The 21,188-nt window shown below is 31.9% G+C and overlaps 1 protein-coding gene across 1 annotated transcript; it reads left to right on the top strand.

Annotated features, from left to right (window-relative positions):
• The first annotated feature begins 365 nt into the window (after positions 1–365).
• LOC148312659 (armadillo repeat-containing protein 8-like) lies at positions 366–16,046 on the top strand. Its single transcript, XM_088274966.1, has 14 exons — positions 366–533; positions 620–833; positions 4,324–4,542; positions 6,034–6,274; positions 8,251–8,385; positions 8,889–8,991; positions 9,668–9,883; positions 10,149–10,220; positions 10,335–10,470; positions 11,287–11,378; positions 12,012–12,191; positions 12,517–12,663; positions 13,759–13,925; positions 14,260–16,046. Exons 1-14 carry the CDS (start codon positions 498–500, stop codon positions 14,297–14,299), a joined length of 1,998 nt encoding a protein of 665 aa, XP_088131092.1. The 5' UTR covers positions 366–497; the 3' UTR covers positions 14,300–16,046.
• The last annotated feature ends 5,142 nt before the right edge of the window (positions 16,047–21,188 follow it).

Raw genomic sequence — 21,188 nt, 5'->3', positions numbered from 1 at the left:
ATTTATCACATCAAAATAATGCAATTACTTAAAAAACATTTTTCGAAAAAAACTGAAGGTATGACATTACGTTATAAATAAGGTAAGTAAGTCCATTCTCGCTACTGCGATTATTGCGTTTTCTGTGACTTTTTCATCATAAATGCTGATGCAAAGTTCCCATGAATACTTTCAAATGGGTCACAGGCGACTATTCTACACTATTGCCTTACAAAATTACATCCTTAGAATAAAAATCCTTTTGTAAAATACAATCATCGTCTTATAACAGCACCTCAATAATAGAGAAAATAATACAACAAACCCCAGTTATTTTTTAAGTTATCATTTATTCCATGCTTCAAACGAAACGCGCAAAATCGCACGGTGCCAACTGCGTCACATTTCATGCTCCTGCCAAATTGTGTAAAATATCCTAAATCTTCGAAACTTTCGTGACAGCCCTTCCGCGTATTACGCAAAATTAAGGATACTTCTGTGATTATATTAAATATCTCATGATATCCCTAATGCAACCTTTTGCAAGTTTCATGGTAAGTTATTTTTGCGATATGTTGTGAATACACAGTGTATTTTTCGAAATATATGTTGATAACCTTAAATTCTTCGTAACCGGCAGGATATTGAGAATTCCCGCTCTTACGTCGATGAAATTTTCTCGTCTGATTTGGAAAAATGTTCTCAAGCATTAGTGTCTCTGAAAAACTCTGTTATTGGAAGCAACAGACAAAAGGGATCAGTTATTCAACAAGGAATAGTTCCACGATTACTCCAACTCCTGTCAGATCAATCTGTAGATGAATCCATCAGATTGGAATGCGCTGTGACAATAGGTAACTATATTCTCTATTTTTACTGAATAATATGTTCTTTTGTCGTATGCTCCGAAAATTTTAATGATACAACTAATATTAGTATTTATATGAAAAAAAAATGAGTGACAATTTTTATCCTTCAAAATTTTTATTTTTATTTTATTAATTGAATGTGCAAAAACAATTCTCTTTAATATCAAATCCTATTTTTTTTTATTACTTTCACTATATGTGAAATGTATAACTATTACAACACAAATTTGACAATCTCCATTATTTAGTGTTGCACTAACTTCACAGTTGGGTAATAATTTATTCTTGCTGTGTAATAATTGAGTTTTATGCAATTCTGGAAACCAACAATGCAGATCAATAAATAACGTTGTTATGTTATACATGACGAGCAATTATTAAAAAAAAATGTTAAATTAACAAAAAAAATACTTATGAACGGAACAATTTAAAAAAATGGAACAAATTATTTAGGCAATTTACCTACCTTCATCAAACTATTTTAAATTAAACACCAAATAAACTGCGTTTAAATTAACTGCTTTTTTAAAAAACATAAATAAAACGGTTTGTAGGAATGTTCTCTAGGTTTTCAAATACTAGTGCGCCTGTTGCCCTCTATTGGAATTTATTCTAGATAGTCTTTCCACCACGGCAAAAGAACACTGCAAGAACACAAAAAAATATTTGTAAATAATGCTAACTAACCATCACGCTGCTTCCCCGCAGGGGTAGGCAGAGAGAATAGAACGCCACACCACTCTGTCTTTGCAAACATTCCTCGCCTCTTCCACGTTCATGCATCTCCTCATACACACTCGCCGATTGTTTGGACTCCTAACCTGACCGCTTTCAAGTATTTGGCATACAGATTGCAAATAATGCAGTACTAAATAAAAAAATTAAGTTTATTTTTAACACTTATTGATAATTATTTCAATTAAAAAATAATCTATAAATATATTCCTAATATGTAAAACATAATGAAAAAAAAAATGTATGCAGAATGCCTCGCATAACATACTTTATTCGTTCCAGGAGCAAGTTGTAGTGCGAAAAATTTATTATATGCAATGCGTTTTCCTATAACAATATATTAAACCATATCCGCTCCCTAGGTGGAGCAAATGGAGTCCACAAACTGTCTCCAGGCTTTTCTGTCGGCTGCCAGCTCCCTTGCATCCTCCCAAATCAGATCCGCGTCACTAAGTTCTGACGAGAACTGCCGACGAATTGTCAGCAGTGGTCGTCCTGGGGCGACGTGAACCTGACGCCTTGTAAAAGAGGCAAGCTTGATTAAGGCTCTCAGGAGGCATGCGGAGTACATGGCCAATTCAACTGAATCGCCTTTTCTTGACGACAGTTGTGACCAAGATTTGCTGTGTCCTACGCCTTATCTCTTCATTCCTCACAAAGTCAAACCACCGCACGCCTAAAATTCTCCGCAGACACCTATTCTCAAAGCTTAGTACACGGCTGCTCTGGGCCCTTGTAAGGTGCCATGTTTCACAGCCGTATAAGAGAACAGGAGCAATGCAGGCATTGTATAGGCGGCATTTAGTCTTCACCGAGTATAAATCCGATCTCCAGACAGCCTGTCAACACATATTAAAAATTTAATACATGTTAAAAATTTGATTCGTTCTGTCGCTTAAAATATGGTACTGTAAAATAAAAAAAAGTTACTCCCATTTATTTTTTAATCTACTCGGATTTAGGAGAGTCTACCGAGGCTTGTAGGTTCAAGTTGAACACTGCCATGCATTGATGTATGTTCGTACGAGTTTATACAAGTTGTACAAGTGCATTGGGTGCATGCGACCTTGGAGCGTTGGAGTGTCAAGATGAAGTCTGTTGTGTGAAGCGAGGTTCGTTGTGCGACAAACAGAAAGTTCGTTGTGCGAGGCATCACTGTATTTTGGCAAAAATGTAATAATAATTTTAAATGGTATAAGCAAGATCTCCGCTTGAAGATTGTCCGCCTTCGTAGTTTAACAGTCAGCACACTCTGCTACCATACTGGAGGTTCCGGGTTCGATTCCCAGGGGGGTGGGTTCAAATAAATATACGTGATTTTTCACTGTAATATCTATTCAATATTACCCTGGACTGGTACCTGAAGCGGAGGCCTTATCACCTTTCCTTTATGTGTTAACGATCAAGATAACACTGCGTTTATATGATGCAGTGCCCTATGCACCATTGGGTGCTGATAAGGGTTTGGAGTGGAGTGGAAGCAAGATCTAGGCCATCTTGTAAAACTGTGGATCAATCCTCGTTTTCCTTCGGTGCGCTAGTTGAGAGGAAATTTGTTTCTAAGGGTGTATGTTTTATTTAATTTATATTTGAAGCACTTACTTTGTTATTTTCCATTCTATAATCAAAATGTAACTTTGTTTTAAAATCACTGTAAATATTTTATTATAAATTCATTATAATGTCTACCAGTTTCGAAGCTAACCGCTTCTTTATCAAGACTGATTAATACTAAAACACTATCTATTTAACAAATTTCAAAATATTTTGACGGTTATGTAACGGAGCTTGGGTAGATCTCATCAAGTGGCTTTATTTTTTTGTGTTAGTTGGCAGTCACAGTCAAAAGGGATCAGGGATAATGAGTGGAAACATATTTAATAACGGACTTTTAGAAAAATCATTTACTTGTGTATTTGTTTGTTGTAAATTATTATTAATTGCTTTTTGAATTTCTAATATTTCTAAGTACAGTGAAACCTCTATCTATCGTTTTTAAAGGGACCTATTAAAATAAACTATGAATGCGGGAAAACAATGAATGCGGTATTAAGAGGTCAATACGCAAATAGATACGACCGAGTAAAGTTATCGTCCTCCCAATCTGCATAACCATTCGTAGGCTAAAATTCTAAGAAGAATACATGTTTCAAATGCAAATATATTTATTTAAAAAAAATACAAACCTGAATAGAATTTAAAAAAACACTTTTGTTTTTTAACTGTTTTATTTTCGTAAGTCAATAGTATATTTTCGGCTTTGCAAACAGTATTTTTTTCAGCATCGGTTATTGAATGTGCGTTGTAGTAAGTTTTCTTTCAAAGAGTGTGGCTTCTGGAAATGCAGGTACAGGCAGCGGCTCCTTTTCATCAATATCGACCTCTCCTGCTATCGGTTACACAAGCTTTCGATAGGTTGCCGTTGAATGTAAGAAAATTGGAAATAATGTAAAAAAACAGACAAAGTGTATCAAATATGCAGCTTAATTCAAACGATAAATGCGGTAAATGGTGATAGAGAAACGATCGATGCGGTTTAGTTTAGTATGAAATTTAGTCGGGATAGAAGAAATAAACGACACATCCGGGAAAACGACTATTCGAGGAACGATATATAGAGGTTTTACTGTAATCTAATTTAATCCTCTATTGCATGTGTGTATGTTTTGTGTGTATCTTAGAATATTTACAAGTAGGCGTTGGCCTAACTAAAGTACAAATATGAATGAATTGGGCGCAGGTTCCCTGGCTAAGGGCACGGCGGAGCACGTGAGCTCGCTGGTGGAGCTGGGCGCGGTGGGCGTGCTGGTGGAGGTCCTGCGGCGCGCGAGCGGCAGCGCCCCGCCGCCCGCGCGCCTGTCCGAGGCCTGTCTGTGCGCGCTCCGCTCCGTGTTCCTGCACCCGCCCGCCCCCTCCAGCCTCATCCACCGGGACCCGCAGCTGTTGGCACACCTGCTCAGTGAGTCACTTGAATTTACATTGTCAGTGTACAGTGATACAAGAGATCGGAAAAAATAAAAGGATTGCTGCTACCACCGAAAATTAGTTACTTTTCAATAATGAAGATGATGTATCGTGTCGGGTTGTGGTTGTGGACTCTTGATTCAGAGTTTCTCAGTACGAACCCACTCTACCACAATTTGATACCTATTTCTAATAATGAGCCGGTCAGGCTCACAGAAATAGTATGATATTGAAGTATTTTTGTAAATAATATAAACACAAATATTTATCTTTTTATAAAAAAAAAAATTTTTCGCGAAAACTACCTAAAGCCCAATATATTGCTTTGCAGATCTGTAACTTACTCAATACAGATTGTATTTGCAGCCTCATGTATGCGCTTCGCAGTGCGCATCAGTCATCTAAATCAGTGACAATTGTTGCTTACTTTTTTGAGAACCAATTTCTAAAAAATCCTACTATTGGAAAAAAATCACTACTGTGACCAAAAGTAAAACAAGTGCAATTATTTTTCTTATGACTATTCCATTTTATAATTTGCGAACAAAGCGTACGCACTACATGTCATTGCTTGCCAGCATCCACTAATACACCACGTTCCACTAAGTGTTTCCAGGATGTTTGCTGTTACTTTGGATTGAGATAGATCGTTGTCAGTGAAATGCTTAGATTGCGTAAACATATCCACTAGTTGCTAATTGTGGAGCACTTATTTTTGGTGATCATAATGGGCTTTTGACAGCATAGATTTTTTTATTTAATGAAAACGTCTATTTTAGATGCTTGTGTGCAGGTAGGATTGTAAAGAGGTAAATATAAATATGTAGGTAGGATAGTAAAAAGGTAAATAGTAAAGAGTAAGGTAAATTTGAAAAATACATCACAAACACCCAGACCAATTGAAAATAAATCTTTCTTGAATTCATTTTGCAATTGACGGGAATCGGGCCCGCGACGCCAGTTTCGCAGTCGAGCATCTACCCAACTACGCTATTGCGTCTATCCTACGTTCTTGTTCTTCGTTCTTTATTATTGTTTTTTTGTTCCGGTACAGGATCAACCCGCAATGATTTTGCCTATTGGAATTATTACGCTTTTTTGACAAACATTATTCCCATCTACAAATTGCGTCACTTGGAGGTATTGCTATGTAATAAAATAATAAAACCCTTATCCGCACCCCAATGGTGCATAGGGCACTGTGTCATATAAACGCAGTGTTATCTTGATCGTTTATACATGAAGGAAAGGTGATCAGCCCTCCGCTTCAGGTACCAGTCCATGGTAATATTGAATAAATATTACAGTGAAAAAATCACTTATATTTATTTTACCCCCCTTGGGAATTGAACCCGGGACCTCCAAAACGGTAGCCGAGCGTGCTGACCATTACACTACGGTGGTGGACATATATTTAGTTATTTTTTTATTACTATATTTGGTTATTTTTTTTTAGTACAGATTGTGCAATGATTATATATTGCAGGCGTAGCCAAGACAGGCAGTCTGGTGGGAAAATCGTGTGTGGCGCGCTTGCTGTCGGTGTGGTGCACGGGGCCGGGCGAGCAGGGCGCTCTGGCGGGCGGGGGCGCGTGCGACGCCATCGCAGCGCTGCTGGCGCGCCCGCTGCCTTCTGATCCGTCACCCCTCACGCTGCCAACGCTGGACTGGCTCGCTGCCATGTGCTTCGAGAATGCACAAGTCTCGCAGTTGGTTGTCGAGACCTGGTAAGGAATTATTATTAATACTTATGAGAAAAAAATAATAATAATAAAACCCTTATCCGCACCCCAATGGCACAGGGCACTGCTTCATATAAAGGCAGTGTTATCTTGATCGTTTACACACGAAGCAAAGGTGATCAGCCCCCCGCTTCAGGTATTAGTCCAGGGTAATATTGAATAAATATTACAGTGAAAAGATCACTTATATTTATTTGATCCCCCCTGGGAATCGAACCTGGGACCTCCAGAACAGAGAAGAAAAATGCTTAAACATAATTTTATTGTTTAAGCTTTTTTATAAGTAAAAAGCTTAAACATTAAAATCTTTACACATATTAATAAATATGCTTCTTCCTCACAATTAATATTGAGGAAAACCTATTTGCTTAGAAACCGGGTTGACATTATAATTAAGTTATAATTAAATATATGGCATACATCGTGATTTCAAAGTCTTCTTCTTCTTTTTTAATGGCTTCACCCTTCTAGAGTGCTCTAGCCAGTGTCTAGTTATTTTTTATTTATACTTATTACATTTGAATTTAAAATGTTAGTATTCCTATTAGTCGGGCTAGTTTTATTAGTAATGTTAGTTTGTTTAGTGAGTTATTTTACATTTATCATACACCTTTACAAATTTACACAATTCATTTTGAGAAATATAAAAACTATTTGATATGCAAGTTTGTTAAAGAACATTAATAAGGTTGAGATATTAGTGGGAAATGTAATGTTAATGTTGGAAAGGTCTGAAAGGAAGCTCGGGTAGCCATCATTTAACGGGCACCCAAAGAACATGTGATCCTGTTCTTCAAGTCGACATTCACACATGGCAGTATCCCGCACATATATTCTAAACAAGTGAGAACTGTGTGACTTTAAATTAAACATATATATATATATATATATATATATATATATATATATATATATATATATATATAAAAATACACTTGACATGTTAAGTATATTTAAAAGGATATTCTCACTTTAAAATGACCTATTGAATCGTCAAATTAGTTCGAAATTCAAATTTCTAGTTCGTAATGAACTTTGTCAAAGGAGGTCCATTACAATTTAAATTATAATTTCTTGAATGTTTTCCGCAGACACTTTGTGGCACATTTTATAAACTTTATAAAATGAAATGACTTTGTTATAACCACTTTTTTATTGATACAATTTAACCTATTTTTAATTAATTTTTCCAATTTCTGTTCCTAAAATTTCTGCACAGTAAGTTTTTGTGTGTGTTCTCTACTTTACGTATGCATATTGTTTTTTTGGGTGATTCCATTAGTTGTTATTTGGGGTTGCTATGCAATGAATAATAAAAATAACATTTAGGATTTTTACTGAGTGTGTTAAAGTTGTTTTTATTTTATTAAAATTAAACACTTGAATATACCACTTTATCGAGTTTTATTTTTATTAACGACTAGTTTCGAAAACGACAGTTGTTTTCATCTTCTGGTACAAATTAAAACTGAAAATGAAAACAACTGTCGTTTTCGAAACTAGTCGTAAATAAAAATAAAACTCGATAAAGTGGTATATTCAAGGGTTTAATTTTAATAAAATAATCATGTCATTCCACAAAGTTAATGCCGAATCAAAAAATAATATGAAAGTTTTTTGGTGAGAGTATTTTATCGTTTTTAATGTTTTTTAATTAATATAAACCCTGATGGTGACAAGGTTCTTGTTGAAACCGGTGAGTTAAATTGTATACATACAATATTTATGTACAAATATTTTAGTTTTAAAAATAAAACACTAAGTGTATATTTTAACGACATTTATTGTATTTAATAAAATCAATGAGATTCCCTTCGCTCCCTTTCTCGCTTCCTTTCACTCGATTGTGTATAATATCGTCCGTCATGTGCATTGCGGCGAGAATCTCGCGGGCCGCACCAAGATGTCTCGCGGGCCGCAGGTTGCCGACCCACGGTCTACAATATTTGATTTGTTGACAGGCATGGCGACAAAACTATACCCGAGTTACTATCCGTGTTGCTGTCTAGAGATAAACCATTTGCTGTGGCCATGGGAGCTGCCCGGTGTATAACATTTATACACAGAGCGGGGGCTTTGCCACCAGATGACAATAGGTAAGTGAAACTGAATTGTAACTAAAAACAAGTTTTAAATAAATTCTTAAATCACGTATCGTCAGCTTAATTCATAATCAATTTAATCCATTTTTAAAAATGTGGTAAATTATACATTATTATTATTTTTTAATTTAATTTTATACATATTTACAGTTTAAATTTCATGTGACTTCACTGGGAGTTCTGCCAAGAGTCATGTAATCATAATTTGTTTCTACCTATCTTCTTTACTAATTTATTTATAGATCTTTTATGCATAGTTTCGTTATTAAATGACTATGAATAACGAAAGCAGGTTATAGAACTTTATTGCGTATTACACTAGGAACTTTTTCCTGTAACCAAAAATGGTGTGTGTTTGATTGGTTTCTCCTTCAGGACCCTCTGGTTCTATATTTGTTTTTATGTAGTGTATTATTTCTGTTTTGTATGCGACTAAATTGCAACATATTATCATGGAAAATAACAAGACATCAAATTTATAATTGTTATTTTTTCAGAGTTGTATTTGGCGCACTACCCTGCTTAGCACGACTTTGCACAAAGGATATGCCGGATGAAATACGAGCAACGGCCGCAGAAACATTAGCATACTTAGCCGAGGTATTTTATATTTATTTCAAGTTAAAAAAAAAAACAATGTTTACATCTATTATTGTAACTATTTTGTTATTGTGTAACTGCTATTGCTATAAGTTATGTTTAAAAATTTATTTTGAATGTAACCAAATATATATTTCTCAACAAATGTAACCTTTTAATATCATTGAATGGCAGTTCATGTCATTATTCATATTGTATAATTTTTTTCATCTAATGTTAAGTAAATTGATTAACCGTTTGAGTGCCATTGTTTTTTACTCCTATATATGTACTTAAAAATGCCAAGGAAATATTTGTTTTTTATGTCATTTACCCTTGTCTTGAAAAAAAAACTGTATCTCTTCCAAAAATTGTCCAATTTTAATATTTTTTCCTTTGTGTTTTCTTTATAAAAATATGTACAAGGGTAATAAATACAAAGAAAATTATGGATATATATATTGTGAACAAAAATTATAACAATAACTGGAATCCTAAAGTAAAAAAGTTAACATGTGTGCTTTCCCGCACAGACTCCATGAATAATAAAATTGTGTACCATTGATGGTTTCTTTTTTATAGATTCGTAGTTTACTCTCTTTTTTGTGACAGATGAATTTGCGTATCGCTGTATTTAGAAATCAAAATAACCGGATTTTTTTTTGTCTTTTTTGCAAAAAAATCTTTTTTTTTTCAGGTTGATACATCATTACAAAGGTTAGCAGCAATATCGAACCATTTAATAACAGCTTTAGCAGAATTAGTATCCTGTCAGTCCGCAGCATCAAAACAAGGAGCCTTCAAGTGTTTTGCCTCTCTGGGAGCAAATGATGAGGACATTAGAAAAAGAATAATTGAAATTGAAGGTTTAATGGTTCAAGTTGTAGCTGGAATGGCAAATCCCGAGCCGGAGGTATATGTTCATTTTAATTATTCAAATTTATACACCCTTTCTCTAAAAGTGTATTTATTTTGAATACACAGTAAAATGTATTTTTTTATAGTAACAGGGTACACAATTAATTTCATAAGTATTGTGTACACAATTTAATTAGCCATATATTGTGTAAATAAAAATGAAATATTTATGGGCGTGAGGTAATTCTTCTATAACACTACATATATTTTATTATACTTTTTGAATTTCAGTAGCAATATTATTTATCTTTATTTTTTAGGTGAGATTAGCGGCAGTGAGGTGTTTGCATTCTTTATCTAGATCTGTACAACAATTAAGAACTACTTTTCAGGTATAACAATTTGCTGTTTTTTTGTTTGTTTTTGTTTTGTGATAATAGCCCTGTTTTGTTATATGCTGTTTTATAAAACTATATTTTATACTAATTGATATGTTTTAATTTCAGGACCATTCTGTTTGGAGACCTCTTATGTCCTTATTGAATGGGTCGCCAGGAGCAGAACTCCTAACAGTTGGGTCATCTACTTTATGTAATCTTTTATTAGAATTTTCTCCTGCCAAAGAACCTATGCTAGACCAAGGTTTGTCCATTTTACCATTTTTATTACTTACCATATTAAATTTGATGTAACAAATTTGCATACAAAACACTTATTGAGTAATGAGTTTTAGCACTCGCATTTATTTGTTTATTTTTATAGTAATTTTTTTAATATTAATTTTTTTGACATATCCAACTGATAATGTTGGATTGAAAAAAAAACATTACATCGTATTTAATTGATTTGGTGATTTATTTATCCAATTTTTCCTAGCATAAAATTGATGAAGAAAGCATTAGTTTTGAGTTTTACTCACACATTGTTTTAAAAACTAGTGCAGACAGCCTCTAATTTTTCTGAATTTCATCCTTCTCATAAAAATCAATATCTCGTTTTTACTTTCCAGTATTTGCATCTTTATTTAATGGGTCAAGACATGTGTAAAGACACAATTATTGTGAAAGATAATTATGTACTGTATATGAAATACAAAATTTAGTCAAACTAATTAAACAAAAGTACTTGCAATATTTATATTTTTTTCACATATGTTTTACATGTTATTGATCGTTCACTTATTTATGTAACTGTGCAGATATTTAATGCAAAGAATTTGCTAAATAAATACGTAATTTCAATACAATCAATGGAAGTTCTATGTACTTTATGAACAATGTGAGGTGTGGATTCAGTAGTTTAAAATCACAAAATGTTTGTAAATTCCAATAAAATCAGTGTTAATTCATTAAGAAAAGCGGAAAAATCTCAAAAATATATAAAAAATTTCATTATTGTGGCGAACGAGCTATTCTTGAAAATACGTTCAAATAATTAGTTGGATCTTCTATCTATCAGGTGCTGTTGAAATGTTGTGTGGATTGACAAGAAGGCCGGAACCTGCATTAAGATTAAATGGTATTTGGGCACTCATGAATATGGCCTTTCAAGTAAGTCTATTATGTTTTTTTATTTTAGTTTTAATGTTGGTATTATTTATATACCTATATATCTTAATCTACATTTAATGTTTCAATAGTATTTTCACAATTTTATTTAATCAGATATATATGGATATGTATATTTTTTTTAAATGATAAGGGTGCTTAATTTTCTATAATATTTAATGAATTTTTCATACGGGTTAAAAATATAGATAATTGAAATTACATACAAAATTTTATTTTTGATCTCTTTGGATCTATGATATAACGCAAGTTGCACATTAGAATTTGGAATTTTCTACATCCTTCGCATGTACTTACTACTTAGTATTAACTTAGTATTATGCGGAAGGGGGCTAGAACAAAGAGGGGTGGGAATCACTAAATTGCAGATTGCAGTGCACTAGTAAATAAATTAAGATATGAAATGCAATAATAAATTAAAAATTTTGATATCCTAAATTGATTTTTATACAAGGAAACTAATTTTCCATATTTTATTTATTTATTTTAGTATTTTTTTTTACACAGTATCGCATGGTACATTTAAAACATTATCACCGATTTGTGAAAATACTAATTGCATTGCAGTGGATTACACACCTTCATTATTGAAAATCTTGATCCTTTATATTATAGGCAGAACAAAGGGTAAAAACTCGGATATTATCATGCCTCGGAACAGAACAAATGTTCCGGTTGCTCGGTGATTCAGACACACGGATTATAATGAAAACCCTAGGACTGTTAAGGAATCTGTTAAGCTCTCGACAGCACATAGACACCATCATGAACGACTATTCGTCACAAGTAATGCAAGTAAGTCGATGCACATGATATTTGACCCTTTCCGGTCCCCCAAAATTAAAAAAAAACGAGGTAGACAGTTACATTCCAATTGGAAAAAAAACTTTTGTCCTCTGCTCTTACATACTGTTGTAATACATACGAGTGACAAAAATGTAAGCTTGGAATTCAAATAAATAATACTAATGATGAAAAAAATGTCAAATAACATCCGACATGGGACCTAAGAGGAAAAAATTGATGTCAAATGTGATTCAACATTGGACCAGTAAGGGTTAACACAAGTCTTATCATATCTGGAGGGATGTATTTTACTAATTATAACTTGTCATTTCAGGCTGTGATTGTAGTTTTGGAAGGAAATTATCCCGCCGAAGTGAAAGAACAGGCCCTTTGTATATTAGGAAATATTGGAGATGGAGAAAGGGCGAAAGATCATATAATGGCAAATCAAGATGTACTTAGAAAATTGGTAGATTATTTGGTAAGTATTGTACTCTCTTCTCCATCTTACTCCTCATTACTGAGGGTTGTGACCCTTGTCGAAGTAATGACTCTTCATAAAATTTTTGTACAATTATCTTTTAACCCTCCCTTCCCGGTGTTGTGTCCCTTGTACACATTGCTTCTAATAACCATCAATATCTCTTTAAATATAATAAATACAAGGCTAAAATTTTTAGTATTCCTCCATAACATATTTACGCATTGATTTAAAAAATAATATCTATAGTAATCAGAATTTATCGGGTACATCGCAGGTATTTTGTGAATATCGGAAACAAATTCGCGTATAAACAGCGCGTGAAGAGTGTGTGGGAAGCGCAACACTGTATTCGCATCTCACTCTTGCATACTTCCACTGTGCAAGCGCGCAGAGCTCAAAGCTTAATATTCTCAGTCATGTTTTTTTTCCTCCGGCCAGCGGCTAGCGGCAGTAGCTTTTGGGCTTTCAAATAGATCGGACCTATGCTTGTTCCGTGAGCATTGCCAGATGGTTTATTAATGTATTCAGCAAACAAATCTAAATTATTGCAATTTTTTTACTTAATTTAAAATTAATTAAGGGGATTAGCTATGAATGTCCGTATTTTTCCAATTTAAAATTGCTAATTTTTTATTGTGTAGTGACTACCCAACACCGGAATGCGCATTTTTATTTTAGCACCGGAAGGGAAAGGTTAAAGAAATAAAAAAAATAGTGTCCCATGCGTAACGGCATTTATCTCCCTACATGGGGTCTCTAGCATAGGACTGGATTCAGGAGACAATTATTTAGGATAGAATGAGAATTATAGGTCATATTCGAGTGTGTCCACTTGCTGGATTTACTCTTTTCAAATGTTATTTATATCAAGATTTCATTGTTATCTCAATATAGAATTAAGTTCACCATTTTAGCCGTGATTGACAACCACACTACTCAAATTTCTGAAAGTTGTTTATGCGCTTCAACATCACTTGAATGTTGGTAAACAAAAGTTTGCGGTATTTCGAAATGGTTTATAGAAGATGCAAGTACTATGAAGCGAAGTGTCGAGTTGCTTGTATTTCCTAATGTCCGACTGTGGTCGCGCAGATGCATCCGGAGTCCAAGCTGCAGGAGGCGGCGCTGTTTGCTCTGGGGAACCTGGTGTGGAGAGGGGAGCCGGGCGCGGCGGAGCGACAAGCCAAGCTTGCCGAACTCGGCGCCCTCTCGCTCCTGAGGCAACTAGTTCCCATAGCAGACAGTGCACTACTTGACAAGTAAGATATCTTACTTTCAAATTCAACACGTTACAACTACAGCGATTAATGCCATTAGTGAACTTTTATATGGCATATTTAAGTACGTACTATTTACATAATTATTTTTTTCCTGATGTTTATATTTGTAATTCCATGTTTGCTATGTATTATTTTATAAAGAAACCAATTTACTAATAATTACAATCAACTTGAAAAATACAGTTAACAAAATTAACCGTAAATTATTAGCTCCCTTTGAACACTGACCCAATTATTTTTAGATTTGTTCAACAACTAAATTGTGTTCAGATATTCATTGCGGTTATTTGACTTGGTCCCGTTTTATTTTCAGAGTCAAAACAGCCCTTCTACAATTCAGTGATAACGAATAAGAGATCATCGGAATATGCGCGCATATTATGCAATCAATAAGAGAATATACATGCATATTATGTATGTAAGAGAATTTTGATTCTGTAAAGTCAAATGTAAATAAATAATGGTTAAATGCATCCTTTTGATGTTGGACTGACTTAGTACATTACGGATTTCACATACTCTACTTTTTGTATATTAGCAAAAATATTTCTGTAGATAAATATACAAATATTAATATTTGTAAATTATGTTTTATCTAATATGTTAAGAATGCATTCAATCCTCGTGTACATCACATTATACATACATAGTTCCCTTTAGGTAAGCTTATATTATTAATATAATAGTATTGTATGAATGAACGCATTTCAAATTCCCTTGCAACGTGTACCTTATATTTATATACTTAAAATACTGGGTACTTAATATTTATTCAAATGTCAGTTGATATGTAAAATCTAATCCATACTTCAATTATGTTTAAAGTTATCTAACTAACCTTATGAGTGAATTCTTGCATACCAAACTATTAAAGAATTGTTTTACGTTTTTAATTAACTAATGTTTGCAATACAAATGTAATCACCACCAAATCACTGAATTAAATGTGATATAACTGATAGCGGATTTCAGTAATCTTCTAACATTGGTTTTGCGTATATTTAAAAAAAATATATTTTAGAAAACAGATCTCTGAAGTAATAGACAACTGTACACTTGGAGATTTTTTTCTTAAAATATTTTTATGAATTTCAATAGAAAATATTCTAAATTACTTTGATAATGTCTTTTTTTTCAAGTTGCAAATGGAAAACAAATAAATAAGTAAAACTGCAGAAACATACATTTTGTTAATACTAACAACTAGATGAAATATTATTGTGCAATGGAAATTTTCCAAACAGCGGCAATAAATTGTGCTCCTTGGACAATTTTCTATATATGTATATATATTCAGAAAAGAAGTGCTTTTCGTGAATCTCTAGTAAATTGGATAGACAAATAAGCAATATAAGCGTGACGAGGGAAGTTTTACATGCTGATTATGTTGCTTTAAGAATCGAAAACTAAGGAAGTTTTATTTTTTAAGTTTCCAGGTGATAAGAGTCCATAATATGTATTAACAATTGCTTAAAATTTATTTAAAAAACTGCAACATTTATTGCATTTTCATCAACCCAGGATAAGTCTGATTTCACAGATCGAAAGACAAAGAAAAATTGATTAAGATGAGACTTATATCCGTATTTTGGATCACTGTCGTAAAATAATATTGTTGATTACATTGATCCCATATCAAATATCCAGAGTTTGGAAGGCACTTTCCTTGAATGTAATATATGTGTTATGAATGTGGAAAAAATATATATGTACATACTTTCTTTATAATCATTTGTAATGGTTGTAGCCCAATTTATTGTTTATATTTTTTGTGTAATTTGAAAGGCGTTTTACATTAAGATCAATATTTATATACTGTAAAATACATTTGTTTAGCTTTCACTAAATTTTTGTTTTCTAATAAGTTTTTACACATGTCGCTCACTCCTTTCAACAACGTCATATATAAAAAAAACTTGATTTTTCAAGAGATCATTTTTAATGTTTAAAAATATAATAAAATGTATTAAAAATAAATATCAAGTCACTTATTGAACTTTTTACTGTGCAACAGATCTTTTTAGGTAAAACCTGAACCTTTTTTCTCCATTTGAAAAATATTTAGTATACTTAAAATAATAATTAAACAATACCTTTTCTTCAAAATGCAAAAACAACACTTTCTGCCCTGTAGCGGGTAAATATTAAGTTAAAAATATGTCGCTTTTGCTGGGATATATGTAGTACATTTTCTAGGCATTCCGAAAACATGCACAACTGAAAATTGTCAATTTTTGATATTTGATGTTGTTGAAAGGAGTGAGCGATGTGTGTACTACAAAAACTGAGCCAAGTCAAAAAATATTTCAAATGAGTCATGATTTTAAGTTTTAAAAAGAGGTTTCAAATCTTAAACTAGAATGTTAAAAGAATATTATAATTTGGCCTGAAAAGCAAGTTCACAAAGCGCGTAGATTTCTTACCCATTTAAATGAGCTTATGTCAATTTTTCTTTATGGATTTACTCGGTCACTTTTCGCACTATGGCTACAATATGTACAAGTTTATGAAAATTGTAGCATTTATATTCTGTCTAAACTGAGATTCTTTTACTCCATTATTATAGAATCATAAATGATACACATATAAATTTTAATATTTTGCCAGCGAGTCATAAGGTAATTAAAAATATCTATAACAAGTATAATTTGCAATACAAATTTTTTGTGCATACATATTTTTGAAGAGGGATAATTTGAATTTAAGGGGTATTTAAAAAAAAATCTTTTAAATTTCACTTGGTGAATACCACTATTTCTGCTTACAAATGATATATTTACAAAATTAGATCCAAAATCAGCATCAACAATAAAAAAGATTGCTGTAATTAAACTTTAATTATCATACTACTATTAAATATCACTTTTACCTGACATTTTTACTTTCAAAGATATTGTTAATATAAATACATTAGAAAATAAAGTGAAAGATTTTTAATAGTAGTATGCAATGACAGTTGATTCACAACGATCTGATTTTTTTAAACATATTTTTTGTTCTAATTTTGTAAAGGTAAATTTGTATCAATTGTAAGTTAAGAGTTTATAGTAAAATAAATATCTACGAGTATGAAGATGCCCCTTAATAATTTTTTCTGGAGTTTCAGTTTCATTAATATTACACACTTGTATTTTCTTTATGTATTTCAGTTATTTTTTTCCTCAACATAATACATAATTATATTTAAAACTAATAATTTGAATGTTAAAAACTAAATAAGTATTGTTGATATTTAAAATAGTAACACTTGTTACATTATTTGCAAAGTATTGTGTTACGGATACCTCTTTTATTTTGTGTTATGTCAATTAATCCTTTATTTTTAATGAACACTGTGATTGATATAATGTTATGAAAGTTAAACATAAACATACATAATATGTATAAAGAGATTTCAAAAATACATCACAATATAAAATAGTAGTAAATTATTGTTAGTTTTATCATTCATCAACATGAGATATCAAATAAATATTTATATTTCCTTTTTTATTTTAATGCTGGTTAAGATTTTCACAGGGAGTGACTTAACCGCCCTACTTTTATACAGGTGATTCATTATGACCTTTCTTTCAATAGGCTTTCGTTGAGAGATTGCGCTCGAGTCTTGTTGAACTGTTATGGTAATTTTCTTCAGTATTGTTTGATATTTCATCATGGAAAAAACAAAAAAAATAATGGTTTGGTGTGGTTTATGGGCTGGTGGAATTGTCAGTCCGTTTTTATTAAAAAACGACACTAGCAACAAGCTTACTATGAATGCTGCCCGCTATTGTGACATAATAACAGACTATTTGCTGTCTGAAATTGAAGCCCGAGATCCCGACGACATTTGGTTCCAACAGGACAGTGCTACTTGCCACACAGGGAGTGAAACAATGGCTCTGTTGAGAGATGATTTGGTGAGAAATTGATTTCACGTTTTGGACCGGTAAATTAGCCGCCTATATCGTGTGATATCACACCTCTAGAATTTTTTCTTTGGAAATACGTAGAGTATAGTCTTTTCAGGATTAGCCAGCTTCAATTAAGGCATTGGAATCCAACATTACTTGAATGCGTCACCGAAAATTGGGCCTTAAAAATGAACATTCTGAAACGCAGTCGCGGTTAACATTTGAAAGATATTGTCTTTAAAAACTTAAATGCCAAAAACTGCTCTTTATGGTGATAATAAAGATACCGCAGTTAGTTTAATTTTTTTGGACTTTTGGAAGAAAGGTCATAAAAATTCACCCTATAAATGTATATGTACAACAAATGCGCAGAATAATGTCGAGTTCCACTTATCCATATGCGTATGCCCAGTGAAATAATAGGTGCCATATAATTATTCATACCATATCATTTATGCTTGAGCTAAAAATACACACCTTCAGGTGTATTTCAGATTTTTAAATACATAGATTAGCTAGATACAACTATGTTGACAATCTTTCAGTTTTATTGGTGCCCTTGCAAATATTTATTTCACATTTTAACTGTTCACAAACCATTTTATTATTTTTGTGGCAGTTTCGTTCTCTCTATTACTTAGTGCACATTTATTGTAGTTTATGTTCAGGTGTTGTAATTTTAGTCAGTTTCATCATTGACATTTTTATGGAAACTTTGTGAATTTAAGTCGGCACAAACAAAAAAATTAACATAATTTTTTTACATGAAAATTATTTACAAAAGAGCAAATTTTTTTTCTTCCAAAAAATTATTTATTTTTGGTGTATACGAGGGCCGACCCAAAAGTAACAATAAAAAGTAAATTTTACACACTTAATTAAATGATTTTTTTTTAAATTTACACACTTATGTACCATGTTATAAGCCGAAAAATAAAAAAAAATTGGTTAAAAACGGTAATGTTTGGAAGTTTTTTTGACGTTTTTAGTCTCCCGATTTTTACGTTTCAGTGATTTTTTAAAAACAACTTTTTTTTAAGCAAAAAAAATTTAAAATTATTAAAAACCTTTACTGACCCTCAAAATACTGTCCATTACACGCAATGCACTTGTTCCAGCGTTTTTCCCAATGCCCAAAACAAGTAAAAAACTCTGAAATACGGATTGATTTCAAAGCTTTGAGTGACTCTTCTTGAACTTCTTGAATTGTTTGAAATCTCCTTCCTTTCAATTGCCTTTTCATCCTAGGAAAAAGAAAAAAATCACAAGGAGCAAGATCTGGAGAGTAAGGAGGATGCTCTAAAAGCTTGAATTTGCAGTTTGCATTTAAAGCAGTTTCAGTGTTTCTTGAGGTGATTTGCCTAGCAGGAAGCAGAATTTAATGTTTGCGCGCTGTTCCATTTGTTTACGTCAAAATTTCGCCGAAACGTAAAAATCGGGAGACTAAAAACGTCAAAAAAACTTCCAAACATTACCGTTTTTAACCAATTTATTTTTATTTTTCGGCTCATAACATGGTACATAAGTGTGTAAATTAAAAAAAAAATCATTTAATTAAGTGTCTAAAATTTACTTTTTATTGTTACTTTTGGGTCGGCCCTCGTATATTGATGAAGAAAAAAAACCAGGGTTAAGGTGTTTAAAAAAAAATGCTTTCACTAATTTTGTTAATACTTCAACAAATTGTACTACATATTCAGTAACAATATCTAATATTAGGAGGTGGAAATCCATATTATTTTTATTTGTCATACTGACATTATTTTGCTTGAAAAAATGCTACTTTATACTTGCATTTATTATCTATAGAATTTACACGAAATTTGAAATCACAGAAACTGAAACATACAACATTACAAAATAAGACAGTAAATGTTGAACTTTTTTTTAATACATGCTTTTTTAGACTTAATTTGTTTTTTTTTACTAGCCTTCTTTATCCTGTGGGAACTGTTCACGAAGCTGACATTACACTATGTTCAACATTATATTTGTATCAAATCGCAATCAATGTAATAAAGAAAATAAAAATATCAATAGTGCTTATTCAAGAATGAAAAGTGTGAATAAAATTAACTTCAGTGAGTCAGTTTCATTGGAAAGATAATCTTTGTTTGTAATATTACTTCTGGACTTTTTTCTAATGGTTTTGACATTTTAAAACCGATTATTATTGTTCCGTACTGTCAAGAAGTTAATGTTACCGATAAAAACTAGAATGGCTCTTTGTTTATTTTATGCTTTTACCTAGATATAGGGTTCAGAATCCCAGTCCTGGTGTTTCCTTTAAATCTTTATTGTACCGCATATCTCAAATATTTGTTTGTCATTTTCATTTGATTTTTTGTTATGATTTTTACAAAATTTCAATAGAAAAATATCAAGTGATATGATCTCCCAATCCTGAAGAGGTAATGATAAATAATTTCTCATGTCTCGTCACAAATCCTAAAGATTATCATCAAGCACACATAGTTGAGAAAAAAATACATATTGAAAAAATGGACAACTAAAATTCAATCTATTAACAAAAACGAAAACATTTTATGGATATCTAATACAATGTGTTGAAAAAGAAATTATCGTAGAGACAAACACTTTGGTTATTTGTTGGCACCATATTTTTTTTCTTTAGGTTGCTTGTAAAAAAATCTATGTAGTGTATACATATTTTAAATAAGCACATACAGCAATTCTATATTTACTATGACATGATTTAATTTTGTAAAGAATGTTTTGTTAAATAGAAACAAATAATGTATATCAGTGATTTATTTATTAAACATTTTTGACAGTATATATATTTTATTACAGAATACTTTTCAAACCTTAACAATGTTACCCAATATATTTCTCAATCGGAAGTGAAATTTACATTGAAAAAAATATACATCTCATAAGTTTCAACTGAAATAAAAATTGTGGAATAAAATATTTTGGTTTTGTTCGATGTTACCCCGGAGCTTAAAGTAAATTTTTTGTATACTTTTTTCAATGTTTAGTGCAATAACTTATACTTACATATTATAATGTAAAACGTGAAATCATACAAAATATGACATCTATCTTCGACATCCAATGCTGTGATTGAAAAAATCCGAACTCAACCAAATTTAAATGAGAAATTTCACTATATTCATGACTTTTGTATGAATACATTGGTTAATATAATAGTAGAAACATATAAGAAAATAGTATGAGAGCAAGGTTTATTGGAATATCGAATATACACACAGTAAAGAAAAACGGTTCCATCCGCAATATTGAACGTCAAATGATAATAGGTATGTATATAATTTAAAAATGATAAGTTTTGTCACTCATATTTTTTTAAATGTCATCATTG

The sequence above is a fragment of the Brachycentrus maculatus genome, unplaced genomic scaffold (genome assembly GCF_059751285.1).
Source record: "Brachycentrus maculatus isolate JH-2025_06_01 unplaced genomic scaffold, ASM5975128v1 h1tg000036l, whole genome shotgun sequence".
Lineage (NCBI taxonomy): Eukaryota > Metazoa > Arthropoda > Insecta > Trichoptera > Brachycentridae > Brachycentrus > Brachycentrus maculatus.
Note: the sequence above shows the minus strand (reverse complement) of the source record. Positions and strands in the feature narration are given on the sequence as shown.